The sequence below is a fragment of the Lepidochelys olivacea genome (genome assembly GCF_965140295.1).
Source record: "Lepidochelys olivacea isolate rLepOli2 genome assembly, chromosome: 22".
NCBI lineage: Eukaryota > Metazoa > Chordata > Testudines > Cheloniidae > Lepidochelys > Lepidochelys olivacea.
Window position 1 is genome coordinate 15,384,820 of NC_140432.1, and position 18,515 is coordinate 15,403,334.

At 50.4% G+C, this 18,515-nt stretch overlaps 1 protein-coding gene across 2 annotated transcripts in view; it reads left to right on the forward strand.

The window, feature by feature from the left end:
- Window positions 1-17,477, forward strand: part of NECTIN1 (nectin cell adhesion molecule 1) — a 153,856-nt gene extending 136,379 nt beyond the window's left edge. The window contains exon 9 of one of the 2 annotated variants that reach the window (XM_084612076.1): window positions 13,358-17,477. In XM_084612076.1, the coding sequence (XP_084468202.1) occupies window positions 13,358-13,576 (219 nt within the window). In that variant the 3' untranslated portion in view covers window positions 13,577-17,477. The remainder of the gene's footprint in view (window positions 1-13,357) is intronic. The other variant, XM_084612078.1, reaches the window with a different exon arrangement.
- Window positions 17,478-18,515: the final 1,038 nt, after the last annotated feature.

Consider the following 18,515-nt stretch of genomic DNA (forward strand, 5'->3'; position numbering starts at 1 on the left):
CCTCCCCTCTCCGCCCGTGGCCTCCCGCAGCCAGGGGGTGAGAAAATCCACTCACCAGGGCGACCGCCACTCGCCCACTGCCCATCGCTCCCATGTTTGTGTGTCGGAGAAAGTTGGTCCATCAGAGTGAGCGTGTGTGTTTGTGTCAGAGACAGAAGATGAGTTTGTGTGTGTGTGTGTGAATGAGAGTATGTGTGAAAGTTGGAGTGTGTTTGTGAAAGTGTGTGTGTGTATGAGAAACAGGGTGAGGGTGGCTTTGTGTGTGTGTGTGTCTCTTCTGGTTGCAATAAGTGGAGATGCCCTCCCCACATCGCAGCCAATCCACCATTTCTAGTCTCCTCCTGCACCTCGCCCAGGCGTGTGAGTTTATATTTTCTATAACCCCTGGCCCTGGCTCACAGGGAGTGGTTTATCCTGTAATATAACAGGTCTCTGCTCTTCGTTAACCAGCCCGGGCGAGACACCCTGTCATTCTCCCTTCCAGCCCTTTGTCAATAGTTCACAAGCTGCTGTCTCTGCTCTTGTGTTTCTCTGCTTCGTCTGCGTCACAAACTCCCCTCAGCTACAGTCTCTGATGCCAGGGACCAGGTCTGGGCCCAGGGAAGAGGGTGCCCTCTGGAGATTGTGGGCATCCCCAGCCAAAAACCCCAGCTCCAAACACCCGCCACGCTTTGGGGGATTTAAAAGATGGAGCCTAATTAGGTGGCTCAGGGCCATCTCCAGAATCCTGTGATACCAAAGGAACTTCCCTCTACCAATCAAATGAAAGAGCTTCCTGGGACCCCATCCAAAGGGCTCCAGTGGCTGCATGGATGTTTGAAGCTCAGACACGGGGATGGGGAGTTGCAGAGAGCAATACCTAGGGCCAGGGTCATCCTGGGTGCAGCTGTGCCAATGCAATGGAATTACACCAGGGCTTAAATTTGACTTGAGAGTCAATTCATCCAACATCTTGGCTGCAGAGCTCTTTATGGCTGTGCTTTGGGGTTTTCTTTGTGGAACGAGGCATGGGGAATTTCTGTGGGTGCGGAAGGTGCCCTGGTTTCCGTTAGAAAGCCCCAGCTCCAATGGTCCCTCAGCAGCTGGATTGCACAGGGAATGCTTTTCCTTTGCTGGGAAGGCTCAACCCCCTGTAGGGCAGCAGACAGTGGGGCTGGACGCTGAGTTCTGATCTGGAATCGGAGTACCATCCAATGGACATTAAGGCCCAGGAGGGTCCAGTGTTCCAATTCAGCCATTAGACAGAGGAGCCTGAGACAGGAAGTTTGGATCAGGACTCCCTCAAAGTCCAGATCCCTCGTCCCAGCCTCTCATCGTTAACAGAGGGGCAGAACTTGGCAAGCCACAGTTTGGATTTACAGATCCCCAAAGCAGGGTTGCTTGGATCTAGGTCCCGTTACATCTAGCTTAGTTCAGGAAATGGGCCTGGACATCTCCCGCTGATGGTGACAATTTGAGGCAGGCAGTGGGGGAGGAAGAGTCCCCAGGATCTCTCAGGTCCCCTTCACCTTTATCCCCATCTGCGGTGTGTCACTCCACCTTTCCAGACAGCAGAGAAATCTGGAGGCCACCAACTCCATGATTGGGACAACCAGATCAAGAGCAAAAGGGGGCACTACCTCTTCCTTTCCTCCCCGCAACTACTGGGGGACTGAACCCTGCTGGCCAGGGGGCTCAGAACCTGAATCCCGCCCTCCACTTCTGCTTCCAACTCCACCCCAAAAAATCACCACACACTTCAGCCTGGAGCAGCATGGTTAGTGGGTGGTGTGGGCAGAGCCAGCTTGGCTGTGTAGGAGCTGGAGCCATAGGAAGAGCTGGGAGGCAGCTGATAAATTAGCTAATTGGACCCGTGTAATAATGAGCTATTATCCATGTGGCTCGTTCAGGGCTGTGTATGGCACAGATAACTCTTCAATATGCAAATGCCCCTGAGTGATGGGGAAGAGATGGGGAGCTGCTGGCAGGGAGGATTGAGATAGCCTGGCATACTTGGTGTCCAAGGCAAAGCAGCCAGGACAGCCGGCATTGAGGGGTAGGGCAGCTAGGGAAGGTAACAAGGTGTCCACAGGGTCCTCTTAAGGGAGACAATAGGGCGGTCAGGGCAGCTCACCAGAAGGGGCAAAGGGGCTGGGGCAGCACAGAGGTGGGAGAGCCTGGACAGCTGGCATCGAGGGGCAGGGAAACTGGCTGCACGGGGCTTTGGGGAGGAGAACAGTTAAGAACTGCAGGCCCCATTATCGGGACCCTTTATCACAGGGGGAGGGAGCGGCTGTGAGTGGCCAAGCGCCTGTCCATGTCCCACCAGGGGTCTTGGGAATGGAGTGAACATAACCCACCTGCAACTGCCCACCCTCGGATTCCTGTGCCCAAGGCTCAGCCGCGGCTTTCCGCCTTCAGCAGGAGGGATGGGAGCCTGGCTTAGAGCGTGGTCTAGCTGTGCCTCGGGTAACACCTCCCCTCTTGGGCAGCCTCCACTCGCCAGCCCACTCCCTCCCTGCTGTGTGGGGTCAGGGGGCCCCCCTCACAACCGTCCTCTTTGCATAGGCCACAGCGAGCCCCAGGGTGGTGCGTCCATCTCCCATTCTCCTGACTTAGTCCCTACAGTGGCTGGCGTGGCCCTGTCATCATAGCACGGCAGCTATGCTCTGTGGCGGGCACCCCTTGGCACTCAGTCTGGGCTGACGGAGCCTTTCAGCCTGGCCGAGCAGCTTGAGGACCGTTTGTCAGGGGAAGGTTGTCGGCAGCTCTCTCCCGAGCTGTGAGGTCCCCGTGCCCGGCCTACGTGTGTGTCTCAGGTGACTGCAGCCTCCCCCTGCACTTCACACATTGTGGCATCACTCAAAGGGGGCAAGCTCGGGCCCCCGGAGGAGATGGAAAGCCCCAGCCTCCGAGCAGAAGGACCAGGTCTCTGAGGCCCAAGGCAGCCAGGGAAGGGAGGGGGCTGCTGAGCTGAGCAACTGAAGGGCGCAGGCAGGGGTGAGGCAAGGTCTGCCTGAGGGAAGCAAAGTGACAGCTCCTGTTGCAGCGAGGGAATGCATTGAACTCAGACACCTGGTATTGGTGGATGGAGCACACCCCGTGGGGCAGGGGGCACCCTCAGGCTTTGGGACTGGAGTGGGGACATGCCTTCCCACCCTCCAGGCAGAGGTGGCAGGGGGGGAAGGGAGGGGATGCACCCAGGAAAGGGGAAGAAGCTGGTGTAGGGTGAGGGACGTTAAGGAAGGGAAGTCGCTTTACAAAGGTCTGCTGGAAAATGCCACAAGGATTCGGAATCATTCCAGCCCTGGTACATCTCAGCCACCAGGCTGGTCCTCTGCTCCGGTCACTGCAGAACACGACAGTCCGGGTCCCCGCAGAGGCAGGAGATTCTGTGGGGTGAGTCCCTGTGGGGAGAGGACAGTCTGGGGTGAGGGTGTCCCAGGGACAGGAGCCCCTGGGGTCAGAGTCACCATGGGGAGGGGACACTCTGGGGTGAGGGTCTCTGCAGCGGCCGGAGTGACTGTGTGAGTGAGTTGGATGGGTCTGGTCCGCCTGCCACTCTCCCATAGACCCCCTTGTTTCCCTGTGCTGGAAGGAGCCCTGTAGAGCCCCACTGTAGCTGGTAGGTAAGTGTCTGCCGCTGGCCTTGCCCAGAGTGGACGGTAACCTCTCTCTCTTGCGGTGTCTCGCCCGTGTCCTGCGCGCAGAATGAGGATCAAGGTCTTCGTAGACGTAACAAGCGAAAGCGGACAGTAAGTTTCTGGGTGGTTTTTTTTTTATCCTTTTGGTTCCGATGTCAGTTTGGCGCAGGCGGGCGGTGCTGGGTCGTCAGCCACAGACACCGGGTGCCTCTATCCAACAGACAAGGAGAGCACAGGTCACAGCCAGCCACCCCACACATACCACGCCAACCCAGCCCTCCCCTCGGGGCAGGGTGCAGTGCCGACTCCATGGTCCATTCACCTCGGCCTCCCCGCTGCGATGGAAAAGGAGGCTGACTAGTGCCACTGGAACGATGGGCTTGTGACCACCCACCCTCTGGGCTGAGGCAAGCCAACTCATCCCACGCAGGGCACCAGACAGCCTTCCCTACCAAGCCAGGCTGGGTTCTAGACGGCCAGCTGGAAGGCTCCGTGTCCCACCCCAGGCCCCTCAGCTACCATTACTGGGATGGAAGGTGGGCTGGGCCTCCTGAATCCAGCCCTGCCCTGGTGCTGTAGGGATAGACTGGGTCCCAGCAGGTTTATACAGCAACCACCCAGGCTGACATGCAGAGGGCTCCACTGCACGGGATTTCTTAGGGGCTGGCACCAACAGGCAACAGAGAAGTTGCCTTTAATCAGAACCAGCCTCCCTCGCTGTGGCATGTTCCCTGCTGGGCCGTTGGTCTCACAGTGGCAGAGATCTGGGCGTGATATGCTCTAGGCTGGCCCAGTAATATTGCATGTCTTTCCCCCCCTGAGGTGCCTCCACCCTGTATCCCGCTCCCACATGGCCCACACTGGGTCCTGCGTTCCCTCCCGTGTGGTGCTCCACACCAGACCCTGCTTCCCTCCGACAATCACTGGCACACTGCACATCGTGTGGGCTCACCAGGACCCCTGTGACCTGCTGGGCTTCACATCTCTGATGTGCTCCTCACCAGGCTGGGGTTCGCACTTTGACACAGACCCCCATGGGGACATGAGCCTCGGCCCCTTCAGCTCACCTCCAGGCAGAGCCATGTCTCCGTGCCGGGTGGCTGGCCTCAGTGTATTCCTCCCTGCTGGCTCCTAGCTCCCACGCTAGCATGCCATGCTAGACATGGCATCTCATTCCAGCCAGCCCTTTTTCAACCATTCCTACAGCACCTGATCCAAACCTGTTCTTTCTACAGGCTCGAGAGCCCTATTGTAGGGGCAGGCGAGATCCATGCTGCATAGTTCAGGGGGCCAAACTCATCCCTGGTGAAATGAGCAGAGCTGAATTTTCACCCTCTGATACTATCCACCCTTTGCAGCTTCCAAAAGGCAGCTGCAGGCTAAGCATAATTTCCCCTTCATGAGGGGCTGGGAGGCAGAGGGCAAACTAGTGAGAGATTCCACTGTGGACCCCTGCCCTTCTTCCCCTCTGCTGAACCGTGCTCCTAACTCTGACCCCCCCCTTGCAAGGCCTGGTGTATTATAATTACACTCAGCAGGGAGCCCAGGAAAAGGTGAGAGGTTTGAAAGCAGAGATCTACCCACCCTTTCCCAGAGGATTCTTGCGCTGGAACAGGAGGCTGTTCTCAGAGCTATAAACAAGGCAAGCATTCCCTAATCCATCTTGGGAGGTCTTGCCTTTTCTTCCCGGGGTGGGGGATTTTATCGCCAGCGCAAGGACAGTAATCCGCCAAATCCAAATTTGGAAAGCCTCCTGGTTTCTCTGAAGGAAAAATAAAGCCGGTCATATGGTGCTTTGAAAGTGTAATCTCACTGCAGCAAAATCTCCCCACTCAGACACAGCATAGGCTGGAGGGTTCACTTTTGATGCTTTTATTAAAAAAAAAAATTCTCCTGCACGTTGAGAATTTCCCATCCCGTCTCTGTTGTGTGGATGGTTCAGATCATGAGACAGATTCCAAGACCCTGATGTGTCTGGAGGAAATTAAAGCAGGAGGCAGGCTCCCAGCCTGCTGTCCAAGTACCAGCAGGCCCAGAGATGTGCCAGAACCAGAACCTCAAATGTGAACCCCTTCATGGTTAAAGGGGTTGGATTTGAATCCACAGATCCAGGCTGCATCCAAGAACAGTAGAAGCCAGTTTTCCAGTTCTGTTTTAATAATAATATCTAGCTTTGATGGTGCTTTTCACCAGTAGATCTCAAAGTGCTTTACCAATTACCACTAGTCCTATTCTACAGGTGGGGAAACTGAGGCACAGAGCGGCACAGTAACTTGCCCAAGGTCACCCAGCAGGCCAGTGGCAGAGTTAGGAATAGACCAACCTGGTCTCCTGAGTCCCCAACCAGTGCACTAGCCACTCCTGCTGTTTGGATGCATTCAAATGGATCATGATACTTCAGCACCATCAAACCCCAAACCCCTGCCCCTACTCAGCGCAGGCCTTTCGTTTCCCAGAATTACCTGCGCTCTGCACCCTTTTGGGGTCCCCCTTGCCTTTACGATCAGAAATGTTGTACACCAAAAATCCAGACTCTCAGCAGCAACAGTGACCTTGGGCAAGTGACTTAGGCCCTGGTTTTTTAACGTAATTAGTTGCCTAACTCCTGCTGAAATCTGGGCCTCGTTCACCACCTTTTGAGTGGGGTTAATAGCCCTGCCCTGATGCCCAATCCATTAGGGCACGGGAGGCAGTCAGGTACTGCAGCAATGGGTCCAGATGAATACCTGTGCGAGAGTTAGGGCTGGTCTAGGCTGAAAACTGACATTGGCCTAGCTTCATCATTCAGGGGTGTGACAAATTCAAACGCACATCCCAAGAGACATAGCTATGCTGACCAGCTCCCCGTGTACACCGTGCTCGATGAAGGGAAGAATTCTTCTATCCACCTAGCTACCACCTCTGCGGAGGTGGATTACCTACACGGATGGGAGAACCCCTCCCATCTCTGTAACGAGGGGCTATGCCGCAGCGCTCCGGCAGCAGAACTGCTGGCTGTAGGATTTTAAGTGTAGACCAAGCCTCGGCAAGGAATCCTGCAGCGTTAAGCTTCCTGCATGAATAATTTGTGTGTGCTTCTCCTTATGGGTCTTGGCCCCTCCTAACCAAACCTCAGATCCACCCTCTGGAGCCCAAAGTCTCTGCTTGGAGAGAATCAATTGCTCATGAGAGCCCAGTTCTCTCGATCCCAGCCCCTCTCCCTGATCCTTGCAGCTATTACTCACGATATACCCGGTGTGGTGAGCAATCAAGTTGCTCCGTGATAGATAAGGTGTCAAATGAGCAGCAGCGCTGTGAGAATTAGCTAAAGTCTGTGCAGCACTTTGAAGATGAGAAGGGCTATAAAAGTGCTGAGGAGTCAGTTTATAAACACAGTGGGGAAACTGATACTAGACGCCAGTACTTTGAGTTTCCCAGTGCTTTCAGTAATTCTTACGGGTAAGGATACAATACAGTGTGTGTAGCAGCCCTTGCTAGTGGCTTGTCCACTACAGGGCAACAGTCTTCTCCTGCTATGGGTTAGTGGAGCGGCTGCTTCAGTTTCAATTGTCTGCAGATCCTGGGGTTCAAATCCTGCTCATAACTTATGAGGAGATTGTTAGAAAAGTAGACCTGAACTCTCGTCAACCTCAGATGGTCTAGAGTAGCTGCCGGCAAAGGGGAAGCCGCTAACATTCTCGCAAAGCATATTTATTGCACCTGTCCCTTTGTCTAGTCATGGTTGGCCCCATAGAGGATAACAGCCTCGGGCTAATGCAGCTAGTCCATTAACTCCAATAGTAGTTAGCAGTGCACAAGGTCCTATGTTCAAATCCTACTGCCGGGGAGTGTTCCAAGGCAGTTAGTGATAATGTTTTGGGTAAGGCCAGCTGGCATGGAGCCCTTTCCAGATATTCCCCCCTTGTAATTCTGTCTTTCCTGCTTCTGATTTTCACAGAAATGAAGTTAACAAAACATCAAGATCTTGGCCAATATCTTTTCCCCTCCCATCCCCTCCTTCCCCCTGGTTAGAATTCATTCCTGGCTATGGATGAGCAGATTTATTGGTGATTACCAGGTCACAAGGAGAAAACAATTCACAGCACTAATAACTATGCTTAAGGAGTGACTTTCAGAAGCAAGAAGAGCTCCAAAGTGGGGTGGGGGGGGGGGAGATGGTTGAACTAGAGTCACTGAGAAACTGAATTAGAGCATGTTAATCAAACAAAGACAGTTTAATAATAATCCACTGGGCTGTTTGAAATGGATGGCTTTTTGACACCCTACTTAAACAGTTTCTTTAAAATGATTTAAAACAAATATCCCAGCAAACATAAGTGTTATATGGAATTGCATCAGAGGTGAAGGCAGGGAGAGCAGACACAAGAGTTGGGGGGAGGGGGGGGAGAAATTCATGTAGTAGCTAAATTTAATTAGCCATAATTTCATTTCAAACTCTGTTGGAGGTACGTAAGGTTGCAGAAAAGTCACAGAGGGACAAGGGAGAGAGTCAAAGGGCACTGGCCGTCAGAGCTGTTAATAAACACAGGGTGTGTGCAATTCCCTTCCTTCCTGCTACTTGACAGTGAGCAAAGCGGGGAGCAGGCTTGGCTTCTGAACTCACAGGCTTAGGGAAGGCGCGAGGGCACAGGGAATGCTTTCTCCCCCCCTAAGCTCCAAAATCTCGTCTGCCCTGCTGTGGTCATGCAGTACCAGCACACAGTGCTACCAAGGCAGGCTGGCAGTGGTCTTGCACCCACCTTGCACAGGTGGAGCGGCTGCCACAAAGAGGCTGATCTTCTCTTGCCCTGTGCCTTAGGCGATCACCTACACCTGTGCACAATGCCCTGGTGCAACAGCACACAATGCTGCCTGAGTGCCTACGGCACCGCCTGCAATGCACAGCTCAGCCTGGGAGCAGCTCACACCAGGATAAATGACAATGCCAGCTGCAGGGCGATGGCAAATTGGGCCCAATGAGCCTGGTAGTGGAGGGACAAGCCCTGTAACCTGGTCATCTCTTGCAGCCCTATTAAGTATTGGTATTTCTAGTGATGGGCGATAGCCATCACATTTCAATCTGCAGTAGGAAGCCCTCAGTTTTCATGGGGTTGATTTAGGCCCATCTCCATGGTTTTCCAAGGGTCTTTGCAGCAGATCCAAAAAGATTTCCCACTATAACTCAGGGCCCTAGCCGTGGGCTATGTCTCAGGATCCCTGCTCTGGGCTCCATCGCAATAGTTTTGGTGTCCTTGTACTAGCCAATTACTGAGGCCACAGCACTGGCCTCTCAGCATGGTTCAGGGTCCCTAAATCAGACCCTTGGGATCCTTCCCCAGGTTATTAGCATTTTAGGGTGTATCCCCATCAGCTCCCCTGTGTTTTGCAGGGCGCAATGCTCAGCTGTGTTGTGTTCCAGTGTCTTCCTGCATCTCCCAAACTGGCTCAAGCTCAGCTCCATCCACATAAGACCCAGTTAAGGAAGCAGGTTTCTAATGGCTCTGCTGTGCTAGGGCAAGCCACTCCTTTGCACTATGCCTGTCACCCAGCATGCTAATGAATCCCTTTGTATGCCCAGTTCTGACATACTCATTTGCACGGAGCCTTGCACCCTACTCCAGCACAAACCCCTGGGGCACACATGATGCACAACTCCAGATGGGATTAATATTATAGACCTCCTTGCCCATAGTTCCAGGGTTGGGTCTGCCACTGCACACCTGCCCACGCACTGGGAGGTGGACTCCCTTGCTACAAACATCCACATTCTGGTAAGGTGGGCAAACCCTGACCACTTCTTGGCTGGGAAGGGGTTAACATCCTTGCTCAGAGAGGGAGTTCTGCTTCAAAAAAACATATTGGGTCAGCTGGCAGGCATGGAAGCAAGTGCCTTCCAGGTAAGGCTGATCAAGGGTGCTCAGCAGCAAGTGCAAAGACTGATTAATGACCCTGGCTATAAAGAGGGAGGAGACAAGGCCTGCTCTCCCTTTACGTAGTGGGAGGTGGATAGGTTGGGTTCTGAGCAGTTATAGGTAGGTGAGGGAGCTAGCTTGAGATAGGAACATGTTCTGTATAAGCTGAAGAATTGCTTATTTGATTAGCAATAGTTCTCCCCTGGCAGCTGCTCTCAGTCCCTGCTGTGTGAATGCTTGAGATCTGTGTGAGAACAACCCCCTTTGTGCAGAGACCTGCTGCACCCCTGTGTTTGCCCTGGTGGTACAGATGCTGAGCCCTGGGCTGGGTGTGAATGTCCCTGTCCTGTAGGCCTGGGGTTCTAGTCTTTCAATATTGACTGCCACAGAAAGTGCACCACAACTTCTGTGGGGCTGACTGCCAGACCGTGTGGGGCTACAGGGGGTCCACTGAAGCTCAGGGGCACTTTGTGTAGCAAATCTGAATGGACTTGTAGCAATTAAGGCTTGATTGTATGATCCTAGCCATCTCCTGACAAAAGCAGGATCGTTCCCTACAGCGCATTCCCTAGTGCTTTAAATGTCTCAAGCAACAGGATTCCTCTCCTTCTGCAGAGGAGGCTATTGCACAGGCTGACTGGTTTTCCTGATGTTCAGCATAATCTTCCATCCCTTAATTACAACCCATTACTCCCAGAAGCTCCCCACCAGCACCCACCCCCTCTCCTGCCACTCCCTGGCCCCTGAAATTGCCTGGAGAACATGCAGCTCTCCAGATTATTTGCTGCCTCGCTCATTAGTTCAGCTTTGTAGAGCCATCAATAAATCATTAGCGACATTTTGTTTTCTGGATATATATATTATTTTTTTAAAGCAGCTTGGTGAAATATTTATCCGGGAGCTGGCAGAGAGAGGGCTGAGGGGCTCTTTTTGTTCCTTCAGGCTTTTCCTCTTGAGGACCCAAATCCTAGCACCAACTGGAACCATTTGGGGGATTTCCAACCTGTGGCAAGGGAGGGGGCCAGGAAAAAGTTGAATTTCAGTCAGGCCAAAAGCAAAGCCCATGCATAAAAAATGATCGCAGGCTGTTTTCTTCCTGGAGAGGAGAATGTTCCTTTAATCTACGATGCTGCATTGTTTCATGGGAGTGTTGTGTTCTGGTTGCTATGGGTTATAGATCCTACTGGTTCACCAGACAGGCAGAGGACTGTCAAAAAGATAATTGAGGATGCTTGAAAACCCAAAGGATCATAATTGGTAGGCTGGCCTGGGCTGCTTCCTTGACCCGCTCCCGCCCTTAGCAGCTCAGCCTAAAACAAGGTGGAGAAACCCTTGGAGATAATCTGCTAATAGTGTAAGCAGCATTGATCTCTCTTCCCCTCTCATTACCTTGTCCTGATTTCCCCTGCCTAAACTGAGATGGGACTGGGGAAAAGGGAGGAGGATGAGCCAGCCTTTGCATGAATGGGTGTGTGATGTGCATGCTTCGTGGATACAGGTGTACCTGCCAGTGAATGGCTCCCTGTCTGGTGCTACAGATAACTGCATCCATTTTGCAACAGCTTTAAGAGAACACGGGCCAGGGTACAATATTTGATCTGCCTTCCTAGGATCAGAACCACACAGGGACCCTCCCCCAGCTGATAATGCTCTGTTGTACTCCAAACCTCAACAGAACAGGGAACAATGAATTTGGATAAAAGAGGCTTCAGACAAGTAAAGGGCTCAACTCTATATCTAATTTGTGTTGCAGTAGCACTGGGGGCCCCAATCAGGGAGCAGGACCCCATTAGACAACCCCTGCCCCCCATTGACAATCTACTAACTGAATGAGGCTATGGAACAACAGAGACTGGATAGTTCAAGATTTGACCATGTTGTTTTTCAATGCACGGTGGTGTGTTTGAGAGAAAGAAAGCCCTCGGTTTTTGGTGCGTGACACATCAAAACTGGCACATTCACTCTCTTGAGTGCCTTTCAGCAAATCAGTCAGCCAGGAAGAACGCTATCCCCAGGGAGCTAACCCTTGGAGGGAAGACCAAAGCAGGAGTAGGGCCTCTTGAGCCCCAAATGTAGCAGATAAGCCAGTCTTTGCCTAATAGGAAAAAGAGTTGTCAAGTAACCTTTTAAATGTGCTGAGGCCAAACAACAGGAAGCGGGAGCTGAAAGCAATTGCTTATGATGTGCCCAGGTTGTTGTAATGATGCCTGGAATGTAGAGAGATGTCCCGACTAGGTCCTTCACCAAGATCAGCTTGCAGGGTTTCAGAACAGTAGAGAAATGTGTGAGCAGGAAGGGATACAATCCACTGCCAGTACCGAGGGAGGGCAAGTGAAGACTTTGCATTTCCCTGGGGCACTGAGTAAGCTGGGTCTGTCCATCCCCCTGACACACACACGAACAGAAGGGAGGGAACTGAGCATCAGTGGATGTTCTTTCCAATCATCCCTTTTGTTTTGCAGAAAACCCACCAAAGAAAGATCTTGGCGATTTTGCACTAGAACAAGTGACATTTGATTGTCATTTGTTATTAACAACTGGGCAAAGCAATCACAACAATAGCTTATGCTCCTTGGAATTCAAGGCATTTGCATTTTGTTCAGGGCTTGCAGAAAAGAACCAGATTTTGCAAAATATCTGAGCAGCGCTGCATTCTTCTCCCTCCCTCCACCCCCGGAAGAAATGGATCAGGAAAGATTGGGTCTGTTTTCCCATCTTGAAGGAAATGGTCTTGTGTCCGAGCCAAATCCATGATATTCTTCCAAATTGGACATTTCAGTTCTCAACACTGTAGCCCCAATCCTGCAAACCCTGACATACACTATTAGTGTTACTCACATGAGTAGTCCCGGTGATTTCAATGGAACTGCTCCAGTGCATAAAGTTAAGCACGTGCATAAGGGTATGCAGGTTTGTTTGGACAATAAGTCATTTCACCCTTCAAGGCCTGATCCTGCAAACACACTTTACAAAGGAATATAGGCTTAACCAGACTGGATTAGATTCCAAGCCCATCTAGCCCAGTATCCAGCCTCTGACAATAACTAGCACTAGATGCACCAGAGGAAGGTGTATAAGAACCCTGCATTAGGTAGATTTGAGACAATCTGTCCCGCACACTAGGTCTTCTCCTAAATCCTTATAGGAGTAGATTGGTTTAAGTCCTGACGCATGAGATCTAATATTGGTCCCAAAATTTGTTAGCATTAACTGTTTTAATTCCGGCTATTTTTGTTGTCTGCACAAATGTACACTCCTTTTTTCAGTGTTACTAAGCTCTAGACCTCAATGACATCCTGTGGTAGGGTTTGTCAGTCTGATTACGCACTGCATGAAAAAAAGATTTCCTTTGATCAGGTTTGAATTTTGCCACCTTTTAATTTCATTGACCATCCCTGTTTTTTGTGTTATGAGACAGGGAGAACAGAAGCTCTCCATCTCCCTTCTCTACACCAGTCTTAATTATCTGCTTTTATCATGCCCCTTCTTATGCATTTCCTTCCAAAGATAAATATTACACATGTGAATCATCCCATTGAAACTCACCTGTGTAAAATTAAGCCCTTGGGAAACGATTTTCAGGACTGGGAACAAAGTATGTAAATTTTCATGGGGAAAATGGGTATATATGTGGGTGAGGCAGACATTTCTCATTGCCAAAATGGCCCAGGATGAAATGTGAATAGCTTGTTTTTTGGGGGGGGAAAAAAAGCCAACAGAGCTCCATTATTTTCCCTGCTGCTATTAATTGATTGAGGGTATCTCACAGGGAGTTAGGTACCTGTGCCTGTTATTGCAGTCTAGCTCCAAGATTCTATTCACTGACTTTGTCTCTTCTCCCAGAACTTTGGAAAGTGTCACTCAGAGATACCGGATGCGAGTGATCACCTGACCTGCTGTTGCTCACCTGAAGATCAATATCTGGAGAAAATACCCCGTGTCTATAACCCCTTATCGTATCTCCCAGAAGATCTGTATCCTCACCGTGCCGATATCTCCTTTTGCTGCCCACCACCAGGTTCCCGGGCGCCGTACATCTGTCCTAAGGAACAGTATGTTTAAAACAACAGCACACAGTCAAGCAAAAGCAAAGAAGCCAGTTCTTCACATCTCCCAACCTTTCACGTATTAACCAAGGCCTTTGATTTCTCCCCAGCCATTGAGAATTTTGTTTGGGTTTTTCTGTTTTTAAATTTTGGTGCAATTGTAATTGACACGATTTGGTTAAGTATCCACCTGCTCATTAGCGCTCAAGGGAACTCTCTACCTTCATCTATGTGTCATACACTGACAGCATCTTTTTTCTAATTTTGGCCCCACCACCCTCCAGTAGCAAGCTGGCTATGTGCATGCGTGTGTGTGTCAGTGGGTGGCTGGGTGGGTGTACCACTGCCCTCTGTTGGATGGAATGTCCCAGACCCACTCAAGTGTCTGTGTTCCGTAGTGTCAATTTTTACACCATTTACACAAGAGGATCCTGGAGCGGATTCCTCCACAAACCTTGTTACACCGTGTCTAAAATTCCCAACTCTACTTTTACTTCCAAACAAAATGATCTCTGTACTACATTGAAACTTCCCAGCCAGGGCCCGGGTCTGAGTCTGCAACTCTCTCGTTTGAAAATACCGTTTGGGACCGGGAGCCCTGTTCAAAGGGCAAAGGGTAAAGATTTCTGAACCAAATGTAACGATGGGACGTTTGGAATGAAAAAGGCTCAGAACCAGCCCCAGAGCAGAAGAGATGTTGTATTTTTCCCCACTCCCAACTTCTTGCATTGACTCTTCCCAACCCAGAGGGTGTAGGAACAGAATTTGGACACAGGAAAGACAATGGATTCTAGAACATCTTCCTAGAACTTTCTATCATGTAATCTGAAACCAAAAGAAAAAAAATCTCTAATTAGGAAAAATACGTAGATATACACGCCATAATTTTCTTTTCCAAAAGTCTAAAGCTCACTCCAGGTCCGTCTGTACACCTGTTGATTGGAATTTTAAAGTGAACTCAGGCAGAATATAGAAAACAAATCAGAATTTCAGGTAATCTTCTTGCTCTTAATGAAGGATAAAAGCCAACACAGAATCTGGCCTTTTAACTTTTTTTAAATCGTCTTAGTTTTGGACTGTGAATTTTTTGATATTTGGAGTGTGTGCGTGTGTGTGTATATGAAAGTGTAAGTTCCTGCAACCACCAAGTGTTTTAGATAAGGGAATTCATCTCCACGTCACCTCCTTGTTCACTTGTATTAGAAAAAAAAGAAAAGAAGAAGAAGAGGAACAAGAGGAATAAAGTCTTGGAGAATAGTTGGCTTTAGGGATATTTCTAACCTTTTCCACCCAGGTACAGCATGGGAGAGACACAGAATGGACAGTTACGCACAAGGGGACGTGTCTTCAGTTAACAGACTCTTATTTTTCTTAATTTTGAGATGGATCTTTTGCATCCTGGAGACATACACAACCTCGCACTGCTAATCCACAAGGACATGTGAGCCAGGCACCCCCAGCTATCTGCCTGGTTCTCCAACACCAAACCAGTATCCAATGCTCCTTGCACAAATGCAAAGGAAACCACCACAGTATTAAAGATGCCCCATGGGGGGAATAACACATCAGACACTGTCAGCCCAGCTCCTGCCTTCGCAAATAGACTGGGTCACTTTTATTTTTGTATATTTGATTCTAAAGGCAAAGGTCGCTCTATGTACTTTCTTTGCTCCCACCCCAGAGGTTTGTCTCTGAGCTCATCCTGCTTGTCCCCCAACTCCCTGACTCACACAGAAGCACGTCTGTGTCCGCACTACCTCATATATTTCCTGCAGGCTAAAATATGGAGAGAGAGAGAGAGAGAGAGATTGCTTCCATTAGGAAATAATGTGCCATGAGGGAACCAGGCTCCGCCCACGCCTCCTGGGACTGCCCCATAAAACCTAGCTCGGCCCTTTCCCTGTGCACGTCGCCACGTCCTGTTTTGGGAAAACAGCATGGCCACCTGGAGCGATGACATCATTCCCCCCTGCAGAGGGAAATGGAAGAGCCGGTTGGGGTGGGTTCTGTTGGACTGAATGGCTTTGTTGCTTTGTGCTGACCAGGTTGGCTGCCTCTAGAGATCAGGGAAGAGGGCACCAGCTCTTCCTGGCCTACCGCCATCCCAAGGCATGCAGCCCCTCTAGCTGGCCCACGGAGGAGGCAGGGCAGCCCATGGTTGCACCTAGCGCACGGAACTCTCCCATTGTCAGAAGGGCCAATGGGCCCCCTAATTATAGACACAGGGCCTTTGAAATCCCTTCCCTTCCATCTTTGCTGGTTTGGATCCTTTGGCCCTGTTAGGGTTCACACTTCCTTGATCGGCCTCCTCTGCCCAGAGAACCGGCCAATTCACTTCCCTTCACGAACGAGCTCAAAGTGCCACTTGCCTCCACTCAAATGCTAGACCTCTCTCTCGCTCTCGCTCTTTCCTCTTAACGTGCCATGCGGTAATGTTTGGCAGCCACGGAGCTGGGTTTGCTCTGAACTAAGACCTACTGCCGTCCCTGTCCAGTTCCCTGCTGCCTACGCTGGCAATGGGAATGTACTTTGGCCTCCTCTACCAATCTGCCTTTAGTCCACCCATTAGAGAAGGAGATGTGGTGGCAGAAAACCCCTGCGGTCTTTGCGTCCTGGAGAGAGATGCAACCTCACACCGCTGAGCTACAAGAACTCATGGGCAAGGGACATTCCCTCCGACTCCCTTCCTAAAAGAAAGGGGGCATCTCCAGGCTAGCAGGAATTAAAGTGGGAAGCCTGTTTCCACTTTCACCCCAGATCTGGGCACATAGATGAGAGGCAGAACAAAAGCAACATGGTCAACTCTTGAGGTGCATAGGAATTATATTACATGAAAGGACTGTATGTGGGAGGGGAGGGGGGCAGCGGACATCTCTGTAGCTAGAGATTTCTTTTGCAGTTTTTGGGGGAGGACGGTACTATGATGGGTGAGGGGACAACATGTAGGCAGACTGTAGTGTCGCATGGCAGCTCAAAGAAAGTCCAGTTGCCTTGGACAAATTTGAACTCAAGCTGTCCATAAAGAGGAGACACAGAGATCTTTGCTTTTCAGCAAAGCGAAAGGATTTCTAAGCTCCCCAGAAAGAAAGAGTGAGACAGAAATTCAGCCTCTGAAACCAGCTGCCTGATTTATCCAGTGCATGTTTTAAACTTAGGAACATTTGATCTCTCTCTGCCTTTTCTACCTTCTTCCCTATTCTTGACACACTAAACAAAGGAGGCCCTTCTGTCTGTGCTGCAGCAGAAGGTCTGGTGGTATTGCCAGATTCCTTCACGATCCTCATGTGGAGATGCGTAAAAACCTATCGGTAGATGGAGGGGGAGGTTGGCTTGATCGGGTTTTGGCTCCACAAAGCCAAATCCATGGATGGTTCTGATCCAGGCCCTCATTTTGCTCCTCTGTATTCATGGGTTCAAATAAATTGTCCCATAGATCTTCTATCTTCCCCAGCCCCAAAGCAAAGGGATCATACTTCTTTTCCTCCCGTGCCCAAGTCTTGACCTTTCAGAGGCAGTGGTCCAGCTTCAGCAATGTCAGATAGTGGTGTCTCTCTCCAGCTAGGATAAGCCCACACCTCGGCATAGGCTGCTTAGACAAAGGACCTGTTCCTGCAGCAGTGTCATCCTTAGTGGGGGAGGTAAAGGGTGGTTGCTTGGATTGAACAGGAAAGGTGGCTGAATGCGAATACACAGAGAGAGAGGGAGGCAGCAGCCCCCATGTCCCAGGGCAGGCGGGTGGGTGGATGATTTTGGTGTTTTATTTCTGTGTCTTACCTCATGCGAGACGTGAAGCCGTGTCTCCTGTCCAGGGGGCGTGAAATGCCAGACCTGCTGCGGGGATGGCTGATGGTTGATGGAGCTGTTCTGGAGGACCAGACTGACCACAGAGCTTAAATAAAAGTGATGTAAGAGTTCAAGCAGCTTCCCTGGTCTCTTTACTGTGAAACTGGTGTTGGGTGTTTGGTCTCGGCCCTCTGACCACACCTCGTTCACTGCACAATTAAAGCTTTACACTTTAGCCCTTCCCCACCTCTACACACACACCCCCGTTGTCAGGGCTGATTCCCCACTCTGGCACTTTGAGTGCAGAAGGGGGCATGGCCCGCAAGGATTCTAAAAATCAATACTGGCCACTCCAGGCTTGTATTAAACTCCCATGGTTACAGCTTTTCTCTGACCTTGGCTTGGTAAACGCTGCCCCCACCCAAATGTAAAAACCCCCTTGAACCCAGGAAGGAGCACTTGGGAATTCCTCCCTGTGGGGTATCTTCTGGGGAAGAGCTGAGAAGAAAACAAAGGAAATTAGCTGTTGCCACCAGCTAATCAAACAGCATATGCACAAACCTCTTAGGACACTGCTACTCTGAAACCAATCCAAATCCTGCTCTTAAAAAAGGTAAATTTTACTAAAAACAAAAAGGAAGAAAATACATCTGGAACGTAGGCTTTTGCTAGATTTTAAAAGAGCAATTCCAAAAATTAAACACCCAAAATAGCCTCTTGGGGGTTCAGCTTAAAGGTTACAAGCAAACAAAAGCAGCGGGGGTTAGCACAGAGGAGTCCAAAAGCCTTAAAAAATAAACAGAAATAAACCTAATTGCATCTTTCTAAATATTTCTAATTTTCTTACATTCCTGCTGCCCCATCTCTTCACCCCAGAAAGATCAACCACATACACAAAGGGAAAGTTTCCTTCCCATTGGCTCTTTCGGTCAGGTGTCCTTTTCTTTACCTGGGGGACTTCTTTAACCCTTTACAGGTAAAGCATGCAGAGAACAGATACCAACAGGGATTTTACAGCTAACTGGCTGGCTGGGTGCCCATCAAAGGGAGATGCTCCCTGCCCCTTTATTTATCACACCCCCGCACAGATCTCTGTACAGGACTGGGAGCTATTATGTTCAAGTCCCTTCTAGGAGGAAGGTGTGGTGAGAAGGTGCCACCTCTGTCCCATT